The 23,477-nt window shown below is 35.6% G+C and overlaps 3 protein-coding genes across 4 annotated transcripts; 1 reads left to right on the top strand and 2 right to left on the bottom strand.

The window, feature by feature from the left end:
- Window positions 1-328: 328 nt before the first annotated feature.
- Window positions 329-9,768, bottom strand: LOC135118640 (facilitated trehalose transporter Tret1-like). Of its 2 annotated transcripts, none has more exons than XM_064041200.1 (9): window positions 9,699-9,768; window positions 7,716-7,764; window positions 7,077-7,174; window positions 5,704-5,838; window positions 4,530-4,613; window positions 4,073-4,351; window positions 3,066-3,186; window positions 2,458-2,592; window positions 329-2,193 (listed from the first exon to the last, which is right to left on the bottom strand). In XM_064041200.1, exons 2-9 carry the CDS (start codon window positions 7,759-7,761, stop codon window positions 1,613-1,615), a joined length of 1,479 nt encoding a protein of 492 aa, XP_063897270.1. In that variant the 5' UTR covers window positions 7,762-7,764; window positions 9,699-9,768; the 3' UTR covers window positions 329-1,612. The 2 variants fall into 2 exon arrangements, with proteins under 2 accessions (XP_063897270.1, XP_063897263.1); XM_064041193.1 differs by lacking the exon at window positions 9,699-9,768 and adding an exon at window positions 8,783-9,061 and having other exon boundaries at window positions 330-2,193.
- Window positions 9,769-10,951: 1,183 nt separating this feature from the next.
- LOC135118637 (eukaryotic translation initiation factor 3 subunit D) lies at window positions 10,952-16,084 on the top strand. Its single transcript, XM_064041183.1, has 10 exons — window positions 10,952-11,237; window positions 11,485-11,693; window positions 11,779-11,932; window positions 12,274-12,383; window positions 12,863-13,001; window positions 13,359-13,519; window positions 14,201-14,332; window positions 14,719-14,925; window positions 15,281-15,476; window positions 15,696-16,084. Exons 1-10 carry the CDS (start codon window positions 11,045-11,047, stop codon window positions 15,854-15,856), a joined length of 1,662 nt encoding a protein of 553 aa, XP_063897253.1. The 5' UTR covers window positions 10,952-11,044; the 3' UTR covers window positions 15,857-16,084.
- LOC110371331 (facilitated trehalose transporter Tret1) lies at window positions 16,024-23,231 on the bottom strand. The gene is made up of 8 exons (XM_064041187.1): window positions 22,953-23,231; window positions 22,778-22,875; window positions 21,629-21,763; window positions 21,256-21,339; window positions 20,713-20,991; window positions 20,225-20,345; window positions 16,950-17,081; window positions 16,024-16,868 (listed from the first exon to the last, which is right to left on the bottom strand). Exons 1-8 carry the CDS (start codon window positions 22,999-23,001, stop codon window positions 16,348-16,350), a joined length of 1,419 nt encoding a protein of 472 aa, XP_063897257.1. The 5' UTR covers window positions 23,002-23,231; the 3' UTR covers window positions 16,024-16,347.
- Window positions 23,232-23,477: the final 246 nt, after the last annotated feature.

The raw sequence follows: 23,477 nt of genomic DNA, 5'->3' as shown, positions 1-23,477 counted from the left end.
CCCAAGTTTCCACGCTACATAAATGTTCGTTATTAACCATATAACTGTTTACTCGAATCTCGCTCTCTTTCTTCATATTCATAACCGACTTCCAAGCAATGGAAACCTTCACAATTCATCGTATTTTTTGCTTTTCTTAGACTTCAATTCCTCTTAAGTCCTTTAAATGTTATACGATGACTCCCGTTTATTTTTAATCAAAGCATCATCATCATCATCCTCCAGTCCTTAACCCAAATTAGACCTATGTTCAGCAGTGAAGCATAAAATAAAAGATTTTATTGACAGTATTCAAAGGAAAAAAGTAATCACAAAGTCAGATCATATCCTTTATTTTTATACATTCACAATTAGACAACAGTATAAAAGCTTTTATAAAATCTACCGTCACCCAAAGTTGGGAATATTCTCGTCAATGTGAACTTTTCATGTAAGTACTGGATTCTCAAATGCTCTGCTACTTAATTAGCAGTAAAAACATAACCATATATATTAGGTATAATAAGGTAAATAGAGGTATAATAATTAAGTAAATATTTATAATTAGGTATGTACTCTTATTTATTTAAAAATAAACAATCATCCCCTAAAGGCGTCGTCTGTGATGTTTGTACAAAATATATAAAAGCTTATCATTTCATTTATACATAAACATATATATATTCACTTATTACTACTGGCGAAAATATAGCTTTATATCACTATTGTTTTTAAGGTCCGGAGACATACAAACTTACTGCCTATTCGAGCCTCTACATACGCACCACACATTTCGTCGCCACTATGTGGCTAGTATCAAAACAACCACGTGGGAGACACAATTATGAATTGATTTATAGTGAAAATGTACATAATAATATACATTACGTGACGAATCCTTTGATAGTACAGTGAAGCAAGAAAAGAAAAATGTTAATTAAGGCGATTAACAAAAGCTGCGGAGGCGCTCGAACAAAAGACAACCGCTCGAACGCGCGGTCAAGCGGTGTACGTGTGTATTACATTTTAATCATATAAACAGTTCTAGAATCAATTTTTGTGTCTCTTCACTTTTTTCACCTCATTCAATATCTGACCTTTGTAAGGTCCCTTTGGTGTAAAAATTGGCCTCGAAATAAAGCAAAGGTATTTTTTTACATTAACAACAAGTTAAAAATACATTCAAACTCTGTAACCTAAGTTATATAAAATTTTAAAAGCCATGGTAAATACAATATTTAAGGCTACATATAGCCAATTAGCTAATCGATTTTGTTCATTTTCAATACGTCAATAATTAAACAGTACAACTTGAGAAAACTATATCTTAGACTACAGAAAAGATAAAACAAAAATCTTAAAATATCTTGTGATTGTAATCGAAGTTGAGGCTGTAACTTTTAAAGTCAAGCAAGAATTAACACGTCGAGACCTAAATGCCGTAAATGCAGATGGAGTTTTGTTGCTTGATATCTTTTGAGAAATAACCTAATTCTATAGCAGTCTTGTTTATTTATAACTTATTTCATTCTTAGGTAAGGTTAATTTATACAAATGGAAAATAAAAAATTAATTGTAGAAAAGAATCTTCCAAAAAAAGGAAAGGCATGTAGTAAAGCTAATAAAATTAAGTCTACTTCTTATTAAGCTCTTCCGTTTCGGTACAATTTTCGTTATCAACATTACTAGCAAAAACTTTCTCTAACTTATTCATATCTTCGAGCTCAACTGCGTCATATCCGTTACCCTGTAACTCTACCTGAATGTCTTTCAGATCCTTTCCTTTAGTCTCTGTTACCAAGAAATAACAGAAAACTGCTCCACCGATTGCGAAGCCAGCAAAAATCCAGAACACTGTAGTTAAGCCACAGAAATCTTTGACTCTCTGATAACCCAGGCCTACAGTAAGACCCAATGCAGCACCAAAAAGACTGAGACAAGTCATAGCTTTGGCTTTCACGTTCATTGGAAATATTTCCGCAGGGATAATGAAAATTAGGGAGTTGAATCCTATTGTTGAGATAACGTTGGCTAGAATGATGCCGAGAAGTGGAATGAAGCTGATAATAGCTAAGGTGTCATGACTGATGCTGAGTACGTCTTGTAAGAAGAAGTAAAAGCCGACTGCGCCGAGGGAGGCGCCGGTGCCGATGTACGAGACAATAAGCAGAGGACGGCGACCAACTCGGTCTACTAATACTGATGACATCATGCCTAGAAAGAGAAAAAATAAGACGTTAACGATCATTTGTTAAGGACTTTTCATTCAAAATACTCTTATAGGATATTATCAGACCAATCGATCGACTGTCGATCAAAGTCGATGCCTGATTGGATTCGTTGATTTAAGGCTATTTTTTATTTTGTTTATCTCTTGACTTCTATAGTCTTATGGAACATTAAGACCACACTTAAAGCTATGATGATGTCAACTATCCTTCTTCTACTTTAATTTTTCCAAGTTTAAAGGCAACTTACCAACTACGAAAGAAATTGCAGCGTATATGATCAGTGCTAGAGATAACTCCATTTTGAGCTTTGTCTCCGCCATGATCCATCCCAAGTATTGCCGTATGACCACCGCGCCAGTCATTATCTGCGTTAATTTCAAACCTGAAAATACAACAGAACTATTTAAAAAGTATACAAGAGATAGAAGTACCACGAAGAATCAATTTCTATAGTTTTGATTGTTCTTCAGAAATAGAAGCTCTCTTTAGCTGTACCCGTGGACGGTGTATAGATTACATTACGCATTCTACCTCTAGATGAAAGGGGTTGTCTTTCAGCAGCATTGCAGGATCTATGTGCAAAAAAATGCAAATCCGCTGTCCGGGCTGCGGGATTGATCGAAAAAGTAACCGGCCCTGATCCACAAGAGGTGTCAGTCAGAGAGAGTATAAAAGAGAGAAAAAAGGCCTGGCGGGAATGCCTTGGTAGTTTGTAGGATTATGGATTCGATTTAGATAGAAACGGTCAGTCTGTGTCATACGCTTCCCTTACATCATCCATCCATTCTCACATACTTCTTTGCACTACCAAGGTTGAAGATCTAGATAGAAATAGGTCATAAGTTATCAACGTACCAGCAGCTATAATTATAGCTCTTCTGTACTGCTTGCCGAGGAACAACTCTTTGACAGAGCTGGAGTGGCTCATGTCGTTCTTGACGTTCGCTTGTAAAGCTTGCAACTCATCTTCCAAAACCTGTTGAAAACCCATCGATCGTTAAGAAGTCAAATATTGAAAAATTTTAATGCATGATATAAATCTTTGAACCGAATGAAATGAATTTGGTTTTATTCAAATCGGGAAGCACTTAAGTGCCTAGGCACTTCTGTTCCCGTTCCCACAGTAACAATTAGTTAGTTAGTTAGTTACAGCCTATTTATCGTCCCACTGCTGGGCACAGGCCTCCTCTCACACGGAGAAGTAACAATTACACTTAATCAAATTAAATATTATTTTAAGCATTTGTATCATTAAGTATTTGTGAAAAAAATCCTGTCAAGACTGTTTGCCTTTAGTTAAGTGCCTACTCCAATGAAGCATGGTAAGTATCTTACAGCCTTACTTATAAAAATCAACAAATCATCTTCTAAGCATTGTTTTAAGTAATTACTACTTAAAGCCTTAAGTAGTGATTAAATTATTTTGACCTATAAACGTTGCTTAAGCATGTCTTAAGTAATGAACAGATAATGACATAAAAACATACTAATTTCTCAACACTACCGGAATGTTGGTAGCTTAAAAAAATATTTGTCATCAAAACGTTGTGTAATGGCAACAATGGCATCCGTAAAATATAAAATTAAAAAGTTGAGCTGTCAATAAACCGGAAATGAAAAATCAGCTGGTAAGAATCCAGCCATTTTGATAATTAGCGGGTTAAACAAGGGTGTGAGGCTACTTAATTTGACAGCTCATTTAAGACATTGCTAAGAAAATGATTTATTTCAGCCACGTTTATAAGTAAGATTTTTTCTTAAACATCTCTTAAGTATAACTTATTATTTTATAAGTAAGGCTGTTAGGCTTTAATTAGTTAATTATTTCAATCACAACCAACTATAGAAGTAATATAAATTACCTTCTCATCCTTATATCCCCTCAGAATCCTCAGTGAAGTTCTAGCACCTTCTACGTTGTCTGTCTTCAAGCAGAAGTAAGGAGACTCTGGTATCCACCAGCACATTAAACAGAAGAGCATCGGCAAGGCCAACATAATGTAGTTGAGGACTTCGTAAGAGAGGAAGGGTCCTACAGACATCGTAAGGAGGTTCCCGAATTTGAACATAAAACCTGTGATGACTGACAGTCTACCTCTCACGTCTTTGTCTGCAATTTCTGATAAGTAGTAGTTGCTGACCTGGAAGAGTCAAAGGTTTTAGTTAGCTAGGTGTTCTGCTTGATTTTCATTAATTGTAATTTCAGTAATTTGCAGGCTGACGGCTTTGTTCCCTGCAAATATTTTTATATATTTACAAAAAGTAACGGGCATATTTTTTATCAACGAAACTACAGAAATAAATAAAGCAAATACTCACTGTGCTGACCATGCCGGTGCCACAACTCCAAGAAAAAGTGGTCATAGAGAGCATCCACCCATGCTCGGCAACTACCGCCACTATCTGTAAACAAAAAATAACAAATTCAGGAGAAACATTGACAATCTTATGCCACAAGTTTTATGTAGGTCTTCTAACTCCTTTAGTAGGTACTTGTTATATAATATCATCCTCCTCCTTCTGATTATGATTATGTTTTTTTTTTTAATTTAGTAGTTTAGTAGTTTTATTATTTTTTGTCTCTAGAGCATAAATGATTTCATACCGATCGACACCCGCAACACCTCATAGGTCCAGTTGAAAACCAGCGTCAGACACTAGCTGTCTGGCATAATGCTGAACTGGACCTATTTGGCACAACCTTTTCTTACCTTTTGTTTTATTATTCTATTTTTATTTCTATGTGTATGTATGGCTTGTGCCAATAAATATTTTTTCTTTCTATTCCCTATAATTTTTTTTGTGGTTTTCAGCGTTGTATTTATCCTTCAATACTTATCTCTGCCGTCATCTCGCATACATATCGATGGATATAAAGGTATCCATATTACAACTCTGAATTTACATGATTTGAATTTGACGATTTCAAAGAAATTGCTAAAGTTCTTTTAACGCAAATTACCTACGTGTTATTTCCTGCTTAGACTTGTGTATTCGACAACAATCTTCTTTTATTAAAACATTCGTCATACGTTTTAATATATGTACTTACAAAGCCAAGACAATGAGCTATTGCTACGCAGATATAGATGCCTACAATTGTCATACCTACAATACAAGGAAAGAGTTAAACCAATCCTCTGAGTCATCGGCACATCCCAATTGCTGAATTGCTCACACAATTGACCTTATCGATTATTATTACAACAACCACTCTCAAGAATTGAAGAACTTTATCGCACTGATTTTGAATTTATCCGAGAGTATGTTTTTAATTCATAACGAAATACCCACGGGAAGTACCCAACTTGGGGATCAATGCCATTAAATGATTGCTAATGCTTAGATCGATCCCTCACCAATACCTAATACTCGCACAGGACATGAGAACCTAGCGTAAATATGTATACCTACGGTGGACCTCACCACTTCGTTACCAAATGGAAATGGCCTTAAAACAATATTATTAAATTATTTTTACGAACAAACTTACCGAGCCTATGGTAATGGGAAGTGCGCTCCCCAGTATAGTGGCTCGCCTCCCGAACCTGTCTGCTATGTAGCCCGTAGCGAGAGAGCCCACGACGAACCCCACCGGATTTATTGCAAGCATCGTCGACATTTCGTACTGTGGAATAAACGTACACAGAAATTAATAGAGCACGATTGGAGAATGAAGAGGGTAAAAATATTAAGATTCCGGTGGGCAAGACCTTCCTTCTAATATCTTTGGGTTAAGGTTTAACTCACACCGAAAGAGCGGCAACGAAGTGGACCGCAGTTTCAATTGCAGTTTTTCGCAATTTTAACTTTATTTTTTATTACTACAATACCTACATGAGAAACTAGTAATACAATAAACAAATCAACGGATGAAGAACATTAGGTATTTTAATTAATTTTCCTGTTCATTATTTTATAATATGCAAACAAACCACAATTTCAAAAATAAATTCATTTGTAGGTCCTTCTAGTCCCGCAACGCATACGGTCGTTTTAGAAAATAATTATAACAGTACATATTTTGAACAAATAACTTTATTCAAGTAATAAAGTTCAACTTCCTCGTTTTACGAAATACCTAAAATAAAGATAAATAATTTCAATGAGTAACCCATCCGGAATGTTGATATTATAATAGACTCTCTGTATTTCAATTCAAAACAAAACCGAGGAATCTCGACTGTGCGCTGATAAGATGTTTTTTTTTAAACTAAGTAACTAAATATTTATGGAGCCACATTACAGATTAATAAAAACATAGTTATGTACCAAGTTTACAATATAAGAAACAAACTTCTGACCACCTATATTTTGAAAATAAATTTGCAGGAATGCAATTTTGGTTTCGTTTTGTTTACTGCAAAATTGCAGATTATTATTTGTATCACCTAGATAAAACATTTTATCAGTATTATTTAGGTCGAAATGCACACAGCCAGATTATTTATAGACTATACTTGCCTTATCTATAAGGAAGTTTTATTCAATAACTATCTTTTTTGGTTGCCGATAATGCAACAGCAACTGTGTTTCTGATGGCAAGTTAAACTGCAGGTCCCGACTGTCATTGAACATCCTTGGCAGCCGTTAGGGGTAGTCAAAAGCCAGTAAGGTTGAGGAGGTCAGATAGGTAGTCATCATCATCATCATTTCAGCTATAGGACGTCCACTGCTAAACATAGGCCTCCCCCTTAGATCTCCACAGATACCTGTTGGAGGCGACCTGCATCCAGCGTCTCTCGATAAGTAGTCGCTCCTTGTAAAACACTGGTAGTAAGCTGCATCCGGTTAGACTGGAAGCCGACCCAAATATATGTAGTTGGGAAAAGGCTCGGAAGATGAGGAATGCAAAGTATTGGTTACCTTAGTAATATCTACGTTGGTTTCATTGTTATTGAACTTCGGCAGCACGGGAGTAGGCCAGGCAGACGACACACCCAGTGTTACCATCGCCATTGACACTGTAACATACGGGAGTTGCTGAGTCATTTAACATCCTTGGCAGTCGTTACGGGTAGTCAGAACCAGTAAGTCTGACACCAGTCTAAGCAAGGGGTATTGGGTAGCCTGGGTAACTGCGTTGAGGAGGTCAGATAGGCAGTCGCTCCTTGTAAAACACTGGTACCCAGCCAAATCCGGTTAGACTGGAAGCCCTCCCTAACATAGTTGGGAAAAGGCTCGGGAGATGATATGATAAGAAGTCAATAAACAAGTATCTAAGCGATGAAGGTGTGTCACCTTTGAGGTAGACTACCATGTACACTACGTCCCAAGAAACTAGGCGAATATAGGCATAGAGTGGAGGCGCAGTGGACATATCTTTTTTTTTTATTCATACTCACCTGTCGTCATACATGCGTATTGTGGACGTGCTATACCTACACGTGTACCTACTTTGTATTATAATGAAGACGCACGTGTATCATGAAAGGCATTAATAGTTCGACCACTATTAGTAGACATGTGCAATATAAGCAAAACAAAATTATTACTAAAACTTACCTGAAAGTGTTACCAAATAAAGGTTTTTTCTATTCCCGTTCTCCATTGTCTGAAATAAATCCCAAATTCAATATTTTGAGTAGATATGCGCGTGTTTAGCTCGTTACGTAAATTAAAAAAAAATACTAAAACATTTTTAATGAATTTCTAAATGGTAGGTAATTACTAAATTAGCTGTATTCTATTTGCAAATTGGTAAACTTAATCCTAACTAATTATCTAGCTATAAACTAAATAGGTCTTTGATTATTTGTTATGCCTTTACTTGTATTAAATTGTAGAAATGATTTTTCAATAATTTATATTTTGATGGACCTCTTTTCTTTACAATCAACAAATTACTGAAAATGAATGTAACCAATAAAATGATATTTCTTTATTGGTTACATAAGAAAAGTTATTGATTTCACAACAAAAACAAAACACGTTCGTTAGTATAATTTATTTGAATTTCGCGGGCTATTTACGCGTACGTTTCGATACCTGGAACGAGCCGCTCTTCTTTTTTACTAACTTAACTTTAACTCGCGAATGAACTTGCAAATAAATGTTTATCTTTTGTATGCAAAAAAATTACATCATTGTTTAATACTTTGTATTTAAAAGAAAGTAAAGTAACTATTTTTTTGCCTGTATAGGTACATAATTTATATGCACGAAATGCGAAAACGAATGAATGGAACGCTACGGAAAAATTGTTTCTGTTGTCTGACCAAATATTTTCCTAATAACATTGTAGTCATTCAATTTCAACCCATGTTTGCTCTAAGTAATTTTTTAGGCTGTAGATAAAAATGTTCTTCATTTACTTGAAGTATCTTTGTAATACTTGCAATAATTTTGCAATGCAGAGTCAACAGTTAGGTTATATTTTGACAGAGTGATGAGTCCTTTATTTTTTAATATTAAACTATCTTCTTTAGGTACTCCTAATAATTAATTTCAACGTGTAGAAGTTAAAAACGTTTATTTTCCATTTTTGTTTAGATACCAATTGGTTAATTCCTGTTTTAGCTTGTAACTTTAATTAATTAAAGTAAACCTAAAAATTGTTAGTTTCTACTTACGTCTGTTTTATCAAAATTTAAATCCACCAAAGCTTCAAAAATACACTGCCAGTTTACAATACAATTTAAATAAAAAGACGCACTTTTTTCCACCACTACCTAACTATTTGGTATTTGTTTTCATGTTACACAAAACATATTTTAAATTACTTAAGTCCTATGTAAACAGTGAATGTCCGAAAAAATCATAATGCTAATTTAGACGGCGCGACTGCACGCTCAGGCGTATCGAGCCATTCTGCCTGAGTTTCGAGCTTCATGACTAGCCAGACAGACAACTAGACTGATTACGGAAGGCAGCGAAAAACAAAATAGCGGCTTGTAAACAGGACAAAAGCTTAGGTGATAATTGTATTGCGATTACAGTAAGTCTAGGGTCATTTATTTAACTTTGTTACTCCGAACTTTTTGTTCATATACTTATTATGTACCTTCTTACATATACCTTTTTTACTTAATAAGGTTTTGATTAATTAAGACAAAAAATCAAAAACTTTGTGTGGATTGTGTGAAATTTTAGATGCCTAATTCCTGCCTATGGCGCCATTCAGGATTTTTTTCCCATGTCTTGAGAAGAGTAGGTACACCCTAGCATAACACAGATTTTACATAGTAAAAATACTAGTACATCATTCTGATTTCTAGTCGTAGGTCGATAGATTCTATGGTATTTACTGAAAAGTTGCATCAAATTCTGTTCAGTCGTTTTTGCACGATATTGTAACAAACATCCACATCATCTATATTTTTTGGACCTTGTAAAAAAATATATTTGAGGTCACAAGCATTGAGGGCAGCATTTTAAATTTCATCTTAAAATATGCCAATCACACACTTCAAAAAATTGATAAAAATAACACGAAGGGAATCAAACTTATCTATTCAAACTCCGCGCTCAAAAATTTTAAGTAGGTACCTTCAATCTCACGCCGCGCGATGTAACCAACACTAACGACGGCGATAAACTGATTTGATAGTCAATTTCCAATCAGTTTTATACGTGCCCTAAAATCGCGAGTGTAAGGCGGGACTTTTTATTTCATACAACCTGTATTTTAAATGTACAGGGCTCGAAAAGTCCCTCGGAAACGCGGTGCCTCGGTACTTGGTGTTACTCCGGGGTTTTCCGGGCTATCCATTCTTACACTATGCTGTTTACCATAACCCTACAGGTACCTAATGATGTTTCGCAAATCGAAAGAGTAGGGATAAGACTAAGAATAGTGCTAAATGTAAAATGTTAATATTTGATTCAATTTTTTTTAGGAAACCTTAGCTGTTATATAACATTGTAACATTATGTAATACAAAAAAAAAATATGCTGAGATGGAGTTTGAATTCTTACTATGTATATGTAATGTAGGTCCTTTTAGATAGGAAGTGGACTGTAATAAAATTAAATAAACTAATTAAAGACTACACAAGGTATGGCATTGTATTGTATTTTAATCATTTTAAGTGCCGCCATGAACGTTGTTCTTCGATGTCGTTCCTAGAATAGATATAACTACTAAGAATGTTGGAGTGGATACGTCGAATAAGTTTACTTTGTCATATGATTGATAATTATAACAGAGATGGTTCTGTCTCCCAACCCAAATGCATATTAGAGGCAATGAATGTGTGGCACAGTCAAGTCCCATCAAAATCTAAAAAGATGTATCAAGCCATGACACATTGACATAGGCATGTATTTACCCACAATCAATCAAATCAATGTGAATTCTAGATTTATATTCCAATAAAAAAAACGTGTCCATGGTATTACGATATTTATTACGATCTCTCCTTAGCCAAAGCACTGCTTGGTTGCACTCGCTCTCTTCTTATTTTAATGCATCAAATCAAATACTTAATAATATTAAGTTATATTTATATTAAGTAATAAAAATCTTGAATTATGAGAAACTGAAAAGATTGAAGATCGTTGCGCAATAATGAGGTGATTTTATAACGTAAACTCAGATAGTTTGTTACTGAACAAATATCTTCAGCTGAAAGTTTTCAGAAATAGTTTTTATAATTATACAATTAAATAAAAAATGAAGGAAATGGAAGGATCTTAAATAGATTTAATTAACTGGTTATTATTGATACTTATTCAAAAAAACTTTGTGCTAAAAGACTCGTATCCGTTTCGAGTGCTTGTTGTCATCTCTATCCCTGACTAAAAAAAAAGTCATTTCGAAAGTGTCGTGTGGCATTGGTGTATCTTCATGTTGAATTATCGCAAAACTTTGTAATTCTATTGAATAGTTACAATGTCGGAGCATGTGCTACCGGCTGAAGAGCCGATAAGATTCGTAGCTCCGATTATTCAAGATAATCCAACAGGATGGGGCCCAGCCGAAATGCCGGAGCAGTTTCGGGACATGCCTTACCAACCTTTCAGTAAAGGTGATCGTTTAGGAAAAATTAGTGATTGGACCGTCGTACAGGATAAAAAATACCAAAGTAAGATATTTACATCTTGTACTATATTTATTAGGCATAATAAACTATCTCTACATTAATATCCTTTGAGGTTATGGTGACGTTTTTTGCAGTAACATATTTTTCAATCTTGTAATATACCATAGTGTATAGAAGATTTCTGTGAATCAACTTCACTATTGTGGTGAATATTATTCATATCAAAACTTCACATTTCATTTGTATTATGCTTATCGCTTGTCTAAGATCAATGTCAATTGTCTTCCAGACAAGTATGCATCTCAGTTCGGCGCTGGTTCGTCGTACGCGTACTTCCATGATGAAGACGAGAGCACTTTCCACCTGGTGGACACTACGAGGGTGCAGAAGCCTCCATACCAGCGCGGCCGTGCTCGTGGCCAGAGGGGCCGCGGCGCTAGGGGTGCCCGCACACCCGGAGGCATGACTACCCTCAACAAGGGCAACTACATGAGAAATGTACCAAACATTACTAATTATCTTACATTTAAACTGATACCCTAAAACAAAAGGTATGTGATATGCTTGATATTATTCATTTTAGCAACGGGATCGTAAGCTTGGCAAGAGGTGGGGCCAGAGAGGTGCTCCTATGAAGATCCGTGATGCATCGGTGACTGTGCGGCCCACCTGGGTCACTATTGAGGACATGGACTTCCCTCGTCTCGCTAAATTGTCTTTGCCTGGTATTAAAGAAGGTATGTGCACAATGAATTGCTTAGTCCTTGTAATTTAGACTTGTTTTCTATGGATTAATTACTCAAAATGTGTCTGCTAAAGATTCTTGTTTAAGAATTTATATTTGTTTGAGATCAATGAATAAGTATAGCTTGAAACTAATTAACAAAATTAATTCTACTCATAGATCAATTTTATCGTTTAACACATGATCATTCAACTGTGTGGGTTAAAGCATAGTTTGTATATGTAGTCAGAATAATTTGAAAGCCAAAAAATGTTGTAGATTTCCTTCTCATTTATTTCTCAATTAATATAATTATGCTGCACTAAATCTTATAGAACCCATTCCTTCCCACAGGTGAAGATATTGTGTGCTGCGGTACACTGGAGTACTATGACAAAAGCTATGATCGTGTCAATGTGAAACACGAGAAGGCATTGCAGCGTATTGACCGTATCTTCCATACGGTAAGTAACATCACATACAACTATCAAACCATAATTGTATCACTTTAGGGGAAACAGCTACAGAATTGCTTTATGCTTATTTTAATGTAACTATCTTGTATTGAGATTTTAAACATGAAAGCCCTTCATAGACAATGCAATGCAAATCTCCGGTATACAGCCATATTAGCTTATAGACGACTTTATTTACGTTCGTACATACCTATTTGGCTGCCTACATGGCTTTAGAAACTCATAAAATTTATTACCGAATTAGTCAAAGCTTGCCTTTGCGTGAAATAAATAAAAAAATTAAAAAGCTTTTATTGTAGACCTTAAATACAAAACTATTTTCACTGTTTATAATCTATCTACCACTATAATTCACAATCGTTTTAACTAGCAAATGGTTATCATTCAACTTGTCTTTCAACAAAGGCCTTCTTTAAAGATTACCATTCTGTTCTATTTTTTGTTATAAAAGTAATTGTATACCCCAGGTGACCACTACTGATGACCCCGTGATCCGACGGCTCAGTAAGACCGTGGGAACTGTGTACGCCACGGACGCCATCCTGGCCACCATCATGTGCTGCACCCGCTCCAACTACTCCTGGGATATTGTTATTGAAAAGATTGGTATGTTTGATAGCAAAAAGTTTTTAATACTATTGCAATGTTTCTTTTTATTTGGAGAGAAATAACCTGATTCAGGATTTACTTCCAATGACATTAATCACATTTAGGTGTGGCAGAAGTTGATGCTCTTGGCACCCCAATATTTATATTATATATTGCTTGGATTCTAATGGTAACAGTAAACTAATGAATTGTACATAAATTTTCTTCAAATGCTAGAAACTATTGTGCTTTACCATTTAAAACCATTTATTTGCTACACATACACGTTAAGGAGAAAATTATATGTAGCAGAAGACTCAGCTCAGTATAACTTTACCATAACTTTATCTCATAAGTCTTTATTGTTATATAAAGGTGACAAGCTGTTCTTCGACAAGCGTGACAACACCGAGCTGGACTTGTTGACCGTGAACGAAACCTCCGTGGAGCCTCCCACTGACGATGGCAACTCCATCAACTCGCCGCGCAACCTCGCGCTCGAAGCTACCTTCATTAACCATAACTTCAGCCAACAGGTAAGCAAGCTTTTTATTTTATTCATTAATTTGACTTACAAATACTTTTTAAAATAATGAATATAAAATCTGCCCCTACAAAATACAAAAAACAACCGGCTAGACTGGAAGCAGACCCCAACATAGTTTGGAAAAAGGAAAGGGAGATGATCATGATGACTAACATAGTTTGGAAAAAGGCCAAGGAGATAATGTTGATGAATATAAAAAACAAGCTGTTATAATTGGTATTAATTTTATTTATTTTTACTCACACAAACACTAACAAAAAGCTGTTACCATTAAAGCTAGTTCATAGTAACAGTACATGACTGTATTATGACCGTCTTACCCACAATCTGTTCAGGTTTCAAGTCTTTTTGTATTATTGTGGGTCAAGCTCATTGTTATGCAAAAACCGTCTTTACAAACACGTTTTTCTTTAGAAAACTTCGGCGTAAAAGGATACCAGAATTTAGTTTACTGGTCTAACTTGTATATTACTAGTGTCTCTCATCCTGAAAATACAGTAAAAAACATATCTTCACTATACCTAGTTATAATTTAACATTTGACCTACATACTAGCTTAAAAATTTTGCATGACTATAAAAATTTAGTTTATGTAATCACATATGGAATATATCTTTTATTGTAAGTTTATGTATTTCACACATATATAATGTAATTTGTATTACTACAGGTATTGAAGAGCGGCCCCAACGAACCCAAGTACAAGTTCCCTGAAGCGAATCCGTTCGTGTCTGAGGAAGAGGAAAGTGAGGTGGCGTCTGTCGGGTACCGCTACCGCAAGTGGAACCTCAACAACGGAGTGGTGAGTTGTTTTAACCATTATAGGTATCCAGCTATTACAGCTATAGAATATAGATAGTTTAATCTGACTTGGTGCATTTTTGTTTATCTTTTTCTAAGTTACTAGCTGTTTCACGCGTCCCGCGCAATTTCTTCCCGTATCAGGATACATTCAAATCCATTTGATCTTAACAAACAATCAAATCTTTCCTCTTTATTTATTACTATAGATTTGTTTTCAATTTCACCATTTATAAACTAAACAAAAGTGTTTATACTAATGTATTTTTAACCATTGTCATCAGGACTACAGGATTCTCATTCACTTCACCCACGAAATAATAATATTTTAAAATAAATAGCACACTATATATGTATACAATTTTAACCCATACCCGTTTCTTACAGACGCTAGTAGTCCGATGCGAGCACGACGCTGTAATGCAAGGCCCGCAGAACGAGACCCAGTTCTTGAGCATCAAGGCCTTGAACGACTGGGACTCCAAGCTGGCCAACGGAGTGGACTGGCGTCAGAAACTGGACACCCAACGTGGTGCCGTGCTCGCTAACGAACTGAGGAACAACTCTTGCAAGCTCGCCAAGTGGACCGTACAGGTATGTATTATGTGTATGGAGAAGCTAAAAAATATCATCATCATTAACATTTTTATCCTTTTAGCCTTTTTATCGTCCCACTGTTGGGTATAGGTCTCTGCTCACGCTGGGAAGCTTGACAGTTAATCCGCAACGCATTCTCAATTTGGATTTGTCATTAGATAAATAGCATGTAATATTTGATCGGTCAAATAGTGAATTTGGCAACTGAATGTACATTTTAATACAGACTTGAGCTATTGAATGTCGATTGTTTCAAATACGACTACCTAGTCCAGAGATCGTTTTAAAAGTAAATACATTTTATAATCTCAATAACAATGTATGTATAACAAATCTTTTTCTATATTCCCAGGCCCTGCTAGCCGGTTCCGACCAGATCAAGTTCGGTTACGTTTCCCGCGCCCAAGTGCGTGACAACTCCCGCCATGTCATTCTCGGCACGCAGCAGTTCAAGCCGCACGAGTTTGCAGCTCAGATCAACTTGTCTATGGACAACGCCTGGGGTATACTGCGGTGCATCATCGATATCTGCATGAAGCAGAAGGATGGTGAGTACTTGCCTACTATCTTATCTAGCCTTTTCATATGTAGGGGTTGGCCTCTAGTTGAACTGGATGCAACAATACCATTGTTTTATATGGAACAACTGTCTATCTGGCCTGCTTTATACTTCTCGTCAGTAAGACTGGTTGTCGGGCAATTTGGTCAAAAGGTTTACAAAATGTCAGCCTAAAAAACTTTTTCTAACAAAATTCGTTGTTTTGCAGGTAAATACCTAATCATGAAGGACCCCAACAAACCGCTGATCCGCCTGTACGACATCCCCGACAACACGTTCGAATCGGACGCGTCAGAGGAGAGCGGCGACGAACAAGCCGACACTCCATTCGCACCACTCTACTCCTACGGGAACACCAAGAGAATTTAGAACCACAACTCGCACGTTGTACTCTAAAGACATTATTCGTATTCCAAGGTCGTCTCTTGTGCTCCCAAGGTCAAACTTTTTATTGTATAGCTGGTATTCTGCAGTAGCCTGTCTTACATCTTCCGATCGTGTGGTGATCTGTACAGGGTTGCCATATTTATATAAGATTTCTGGTAATCAGTATGTATTTCATATTTTTATTCAGCCGAATACAATTTTATAGTCACATTTTGGTTTTTATTTGGCCGTGTTAAGTTAAAATCATGCATAAATATTTTAACATTTTTTATTCATTTATCCACTCATTTACATTTTAAAATCGCTGTAGCTTAAAATTACTAATATTGTTCTTAACATAATAAATAATTCAATAACATTACCAATACATTAAAACTTTACAAAAATATGCATAAAATGCCGACATTTTCTTCTATGAAATGCCACTTTTGGAGTGTAATCCTTTTTCCTGTTTACAAGAACTTAAAGAAATGTTATACTTTCTCAGCCTTCTCGGCGTTCAACGCCTCTTCCTCTGGTCGTTGTTCTTGAATGTTATTTTGCACTTCTTCCAAAGTTTTCCCTTTCGTTTCTGGGACAAAGAAGTATATGAAGAACACGCCTATGTAGCCAATAAGTGCGAAAGACCAGAAGACCATATAATGTCCGCAAGCGTCCTTGACTTCTTGGTAACACTTCGTGACTAAGAAACTTAAGACACACGCTAACATTGTCGCTGTACTTGAGGCCACTCCCTTAACGTTTACTGGGAATAGTTCTGCTTGAAGTACATAGGGTAAGTTCCCCACACCAACCGCATATAGGACATTAAAACTCAATATACCAACAAGAGGCATCCACGAGATTGCTTGCGAAGTTTCAGCGCTGACTTGAATGGTATCTTGAAGGAAAAAGTATAGACCAACTATAGTCATCGCGACAGATACTCCGAAACAAGAAATTAACAGAAGAATTCTTCGGCCGAACCATCTTGAGAGGAACGTTGCGCCAATACCTGGAAATAAAAACATAAAAATTATTTTCTTTATTTACATTAACTCAAAACATTCAGTTTATCTTTTTTTTATATAATTACCTGCTCCTAACTGCACAAAGCCGTAAACGATGCTAGCGATAGGCCCGGAGACGAAGTTGCTTTGCCTGAATATAGGCTCCAAGTACGACTGTATGACGAGAATACCAGTCATGTATTGCAACAGTTTCAGCCCTGGAAACAAAAAAAATGTTAAAAAATATTTTTTCTTAATTGTACAATTTTAAGAACAACATATCATCAGGGTTGGGTAAGCAGACCTCATATAATAAGAAAATAAAATAAAAATCATCGTGCAACATCGAAAATTGTGTTAAAATTCTTGATAACAATTGTACAATTGCTTGTTCGCTAATAAATAAGAGAAATACAAATGTTAAGATAAAACTGATAATTTCGTATCGCGCGACTGATGTTATCTTTTGTTTCAATTGTAGTCTGTTACGAAAACGGCGAATAAAGATAAGTAATTTCTCGACATCAGCCATTTTAGCCGCTTACTGCAAAGCACTACCGATTTCAGACTGAGTCCAGGTTTCCCCAAGATGTATTCTCTAAAGATGAAGATCTTTACTTGTCTTGTCAAGTCTTTTTGGTGTCCAAGATATACTTGAAAACCGTCAAGAAATAATAAACGAGCAACAAGCTAACTAACTTTCAACAAAATAGTGTGCTGTAACTGCTTTGATATGCATATTTATATCGATTTGCACTCACACAAAGACTTTACACATGTCTCCTAGAAAGACTTAGGTACACAGAGAGGTAATCTATCTTCATGATTATCGATTATGAATTCATCCATAAAATTGATTGGTTATCACTCTTACTCATTAATTGCACGCTGATCTCATCTTGATCTTTACCTATTGGATAGCGAATACCTACTTATCTTGCTTTTCCTATGCAGGCTGACAAAGGTCGGCTTACCGGAGAGATTAAATATCCATACCTAAGCAATTTTATAAGGGGTTACTGGCATAAAGTAAGGAGGTTGCAAGTACGCTAGCAATGTTCGCCAAGTAAACTCTTTTGCAAAAAAAACGGGCACTTATGCGAAATCTTAGTTTTAAGGACTTTACGTGTATTTCAATGGGTTTTAATGATTGTAGTATGTTTCTAGCATCAAAAGAGTTAGCCGAGCATGCGTGAGAGTGTATTCTAAATTTGAATTTTGTACAATTGCTAAGAAATTGGTTAAACCTTGTGTTGGACTAATTGCTGGCAGAAAGTTCGTCGGTGTTTTGAAAAGCTTTTGAAGTGATTTTCAGGAAAATGATAATGCAGTTTTAATTAATGATTAATGTATTTTTTTGTTAGATCAAAACATTTTTGAAAAACTATGCGTATTTGATAAAATTTTCACCTGCTCTAAATGGGCTATACTGATGATTGATGGCAATGTTAAGAGTTTCGGTATTTTAGTGAAAAGCGTTCTATTGTTTAGATATTGTATCTTTAAAATATCGCTTTTTCATAAATAAACACTATTTAGAAGAGTAGCAGTACCTTTGGCTGCGACAAAACAAATTTAAAGTAAGCAGTGTCGATCACAACCCGTCTCCTATCGGACTTTGACATTTAAAAAATTCCAAATTTTGTGATAAATGTTAAAATTAACCACATGAAAAATGATGAGGAGGGTTAAAGCTATCTAAAAAGTCAAATTATTGCCTCGTTGAAGCTCTCGATAACTCCATAGGTATCGGGTTACTAAACGACGATTTAGCTGAAAGGGAGTCAAGAATTCAAAATTATTGGCCAAACGTATGTTTCTTAAGAAATGAGCAGCTAGCCAATTATTGTTATGATTTAAGCAGGAAAGTGCTGCAGATGCCAGAAAATCTCGGTGTAGGCAAGTTTATTTAATAAAATATCCGTGGGATGAAAACACGCTATTTGAACGCTCAGACACATAGATCTTCAGAGGTCTACGGAGTTTCCCAAGAGACGAGGTTGTTTAAAAATCAGTAATTACGAGACTTTAAGACCTCGTGCTCACAGTCTATGCGCTATTTTCTGTATTTTGTTGAATTTCAAGACTTTTAAAAATGTCAAAGTCCTATGGTGGGTCAGCGCTGAAAACCAGCGCTGTTGTCTCGTGCCTGCGTGTGCGTGACACAGCATTTATGCTGAGCGCTGCCCCTTTTTCACGCATAAGTGACGCAGCTGCAGCGCTTTTATTTTTGTTTTACTGTTAGTTTTGTCCCTAGATTTATTTGTTTGTATTTGTGTTGTTTCGTTTTCTGCGTCATTTGTGTGTAAAATAAATGGTTTTTCTTTCTTTTCTTTCTTTCTTTCTATAGGAGACGAGTTGTGATGGGCACTGCCAACTTTAAATTGGTTTTATCGCAGCCAAAGATACTGATACTCTTCTAAATAGTGTTTATTTATGAAAAAGCGATATTTGAAAACACGTGGGTTCAATATCTAAACAATAGAAACGCTTTACATTAAAATACCGAAACTCTTAACATTGCCATCAATCATCAGTATAGCCTATTTAGAGCAGGTGAAAATTTTATCAAATACGCATAGTTTTCAAAAATGTTTTGATCAAACAAAAAAGTTCATTAATCATTAATTAAAACTGCATTATCATTTTCCTGAAAATCACTTGAAAAACTTTTCAAAACACCGACGAACTTTCTGCCAGCAATTAGTCCAAAACAAGGTTTAACCAATTTCTTAGCAATTGTACAAAATTCAAATTTAGAATACACTCTCACGCATGCTCGGCTAACTCTTTTGATGCTAGGAACACACTACAATCATTAAAACCTATTGAAATACACGTAAAGTTCTTAAAACTAAGATTTCGCATAAGTGCCCGTTTTTTTTGCAAAAGAGTGTACCTAGTTGTTATATGCAGCATTGAGGTAACGTGTGTTCGTCACGTGGTATTAAACAGTGACCTTAATGCATTTGATAAGACTATACTTGTACACGAGACATTGTTTCTTATCTTCCTGTTCTTACAACTAAGCTTTGTGCAAAGCCTTATGTTAACAACCTACGACAACAATCTGCTATTGAATTCTAAAAGATAACAAAAATGGAGCATCGAAAGGGGCAATAAAAGGCCCAAGTTCACCGACAACATGGCCTGTTTCCTTAAAACAACTGTTTCATTTTGTAATTGTTTAATTTTTACGCTCTATTTTCAAGTCGTTTAAGGAAAACGGATGATTATTTTGTCTTTCAAAGTTAACAGTTGATAGAGGCCAAATGATCGTCACTTGCATCTATATAGCAATTATCATTGCTTACACTACGGTAAAATGATTTGTGGACTTAAAGGGTACTTACATATTTACCTGTCACAATGTAAACAGCCTTTCTGTATTTCATGTTAGTTAGCAGTTCTTTGAGTGTAGTCTTGTTTTCCATGCTTTCTTTTACGTGAGCTCTCATTATCCTCATCTGATCATCTATCACCTGGAAAAATATTAAATAATAATTTATTACGATACAAGAAAAAAAAGATGTCTAGAGATAGTCACGATACGACACCGATAAGGAAGATCTCTGACTCAGGTAGTCAGGAACAGACTTAAAAGACTGGTCGTCTAGTTTCTGACTTTAATACCCGACCCGTTAACTTACCAAGGCCCAAGTTCATCAACCACAAAAACGTCTGTTTTCTCATAAACAACTGTTTATTATTGAATTTTCTCTTCAACTTTCAAAGTAAACAGTCATTTTAAGAAAAACGCTCGTTTATGTTGTTGTTTAAAATCGGATGATCAATAATTGGACATTGACAATGACTAAAAGTTAATAAGTTAAAACGTCTACTACAAACCGATTCATCCGTAGTCCCTTTGAGTCTCATAAACTCTTTCTTCGCAGCCTCCACCCTCCCATCCTTCAAGTGATAGTAAGGCGACTCTGGTATCCACAAGCAAAGCAGCACGTAACATATTGGTATGATCAGTATTATGCAGTTCAAGGTCGTATATGACACAAAAGGGCCCACGCTGTATACAGTAAGACCACCGAAGTTATTCATAACTTGCACCGTCATCCCCAGTGCACCCCTAATCTCTTTATCAGCTATTTCGGTTACGTATATCATTGTCACCTGAAATACAATCCTGAGATCAGCGGTTGTACTAGTAAAAGCTAGAGATAAAAAAATTCTATAATATTCTTTAAATAAGATTAACTATAGAAAAGTTCGATCTTTTAACTCCCGGGTGTCATCACATAGGTAAAATAATATGAAAAGCCTACCAACAGCTTCTGTTATACACAATTAGACAATGGTATTGTAGTCTTTCTTTGTATCCAAGTGGCAGAGCCTATTGTGAATCGATTGATAATAATAAAAACGTAGTAAACTTACCACAGCTATGGTACCTGTCGACACGCCCATGAGAAACCTGGCCACACTCATCAGTTCGGGTAGGCTGGTGTTCAGCATGATAGTCTGAAAGATACCAGCCTAGTGTAAGTATAATGTTCAGGATCTGTTAAATAGCCAGACTGAAAGCTGCTGCCATGCTTAGGCCCAAGTTCAAAAGTAACTTAAACGTATCTTTCCTAAAACAACCATTTTATTTGTACTAAAAGTTCATACTAAACAGTTGTTTAAATAAAACTGAGGTTTATGTTGTCGGTGAACTTGGACCTAAGGCCTAAATGCCTTAGTCAACCAAATAGGTAGGTACCTACACTACCTACTATAATATAGTGAATAAGTACACGATAGAACGTACCGCACCTAAGAGGCCCGGTACAGCTGAGCCGAAGAACGTGCGGCGGCGTCCAGCCTTCTCGTTCAACACCTGCCCAATGTAGCACCCGAGGAGTGCGCCCGCCGAGTGCAGGGATACCACCCATGATGTTTGCGTCTGTAAGAGACGTTAGTGCTTACACTTACCATCTTCAAACATAGGTACAATGGAACAACAAAAATAACGAGGGTTCAACTTTCTGTTGAAGGTTGCTGGCAAATGTTCCTTCTTTCTAGAAGTATTAAGTTATATTTATGCGAAAGAAATAGATATGACTCGACTTGCTTACGACACGCCTGTCGTAGTATATGGTATAATGGTCCATAGTCACAGTGAGAATGTACCTAATGTGCGACTTGAAAAACATTGGTAACTTATATGATCGTACCTACCATGTTAATTAATAGGCTAGTTTCCTAAAAAATAATAATTAGTCCGTCTTGTAGATTGTCCAAAATTAAGCGATACGTATTTTTTCTTTTTTAAATTGGATCAGAACTTGTTAAGATATAGCGTGTTAAAGTTGAGTGTGACGTCACAAGTTGCTACAATTTTCAGGACACTGTGACGTAAAAGGCCCCCACTCCTAATTTTTGAAGTGTATTATTTTTGTCATTTTATGTTTAATTAAAAAAAGAAAAAATACGTATCCAATATTTTTTGATTATCTAAAAAGCGGACTAAATATTATTTCATTATTTCGACCCTGGACACTACCCTATTATAAGTAGATAAGCATCGGGTATAATATTATTGGGTACATTAACCTTTAAAAACTACCTAATGTTCTGTTTGTTTCAAATATTAACATGATGTTGATTTAATTCTTTGATTGATTATGTACCGAAGCAAGATAATTAAGTACCTAATACCTAATAACCTTTACCTAGACAGATATAAAACAATAAATATAGGTAGGTAACTATGCCCAATTTAATTATGTACCTATATAAGTGATAAACCGAAAAAGAATAGTAATATTTTTAACGTTAAATAAAAACCGCTAATGATAAATAGAGAGGAGGGTGACCTACTTAATATTATTAATGAATTAGAGGTACTTACATGAATAATTTCATTTTAAATTATACATAGAAACCGTTAATTTTAAGTGACTCAATAAATACTTACATCAGTGATAACAATATTCGCTTCACCATTTTTGAACTTTGGAATTGCCGGCGATGACCATGCCAAAGTTGCTCCAGTGAATGTAAACGCAAACGCCGCTGTAGTTAAAATTTGAATTAAGGACAGAACAGTATTTAATTTTAAATTTTCCCGCCATTGAATGTTGTTTACTCACCGCATACACCCGCCAAATATTGCACCTTTCTCTTCGGTTTTTCAGTCATTGCGTATTTTCTATAACCTTGGAAGTAATCAATTAAAATTTGCTATTTCCGCTGTTGTGAAATAAGTAAGAAAAACAATTTCTTATCTGAATTTTATGTTAACACGACAACAGCCGCCTATCTCAATAATCAACTGTCAGGGTTGCGCAGACGACGGCTAGTACAAGTATACAATATATACGACGTGAGTGAGCGAGTAGGCGGGAATATTGTTCAACAGAGAGTGAATCACTAAATAGAATGTCTAGACGCGTTCGTTGTACACAGTCTGTTGACTTAACTTTTTATCATCGAGTAGAAAATAAAGGTCGATAAAAATGGGTTGGGTATTTAATAATAATACGTTAGGAGGGTATGCCAGAGTGTATCTATTTTTTTCTCTAATAATCCCGCTACAGGCTAGCCAAAGCTAGAAAGAGAAAAAAAAATACAAAATCTGAAAACAAAATATTTAAAAAATCTAATTTATACTCAAC

The sequence above is a fragment of the Helicoverpa armigera genome, chromosome 2 (genome assembly GCF_030705265.1).
Source record: "Helicoverpa armigera isolate CAAS_96S chromosome 2, ASM3070526v1, whole genome shotgun sequence".
NCBI classification, from domain to species: Eukaryota; Metazoa; Arthropoda; class Insecta; order Lepidoptera; family Noctuidae; genus Helicoverpa; species Helicoverpa armigera.
Note: the sequence above shows the minus strand (reverse complement) of the source record. Positions and strands in the feature narration are given on the sequence as shown.

Bases quoted from the DNA above. Each gene is read 5' to 3' on its own strand.
- LOC135118640 (XM_064041200.1), bottom strand. From the start codon at position 7,761: ATGGAGAACGGGAATAGAAAAAACCTTTATTTGGTAACACTTTCAG. The intron at 4,614-5,703 runs GTAAGTTTGTTC...TTTTGTTTACAG, and splicing joins TTCCCATTACCATAGGCTCG to ATAGTGGCGGTAGTTGCCGA. The intron at 2,593-3,065 runs GTACGTTGATAA...TTGTATTTTCAG, and splicing joins AGCTATAATTATAGCTGCTG to GTTTGAAATTAACGCAGATA.
- LOC135118637 (XM_064041183.1), top strand. From the start codon at position 11,045: ATGTCGGAGCATGTGCTACCGGCTGAAGAGCCGATAAGATTCGTAGCT. The intron at 11,238-11,484 runs GTAAGATATTTA...ATTGTCTTCCAG, and splicing joins ACAGGATAAAAAATACCAAA to ACAAGTATGCATCTCAGTTC. The intron at 13,520-14,200 runs GTAAGCAAGCTT...GTATTACTACAG, and splicing joins ACCATAACTTCAGCCAACAG to GTATTGAAGAGCGGCCCCAA.
- LOC110371331 (XM_064041187.1), bottom strand. From the start codon at position 23,001: ATGACTGAAAAACCGAAGAGAAAGGTGCAATATTTGGCGGGTGTATGC. The intron at 21,764-22,777 runs GTAAGTATTTAT...CGTCTCTTACAG, and splicing joins CGAATATTGTTATCACTGAT to ACGCAAACATCATGGGTGGT. The intron at 20,346-20,712 runs GTTTGTAGTAGA...ATATTTTTCCAG, and splicing joins AAGGGACTACGGATGAATCG to GTGATAGATGATCAGATGAG.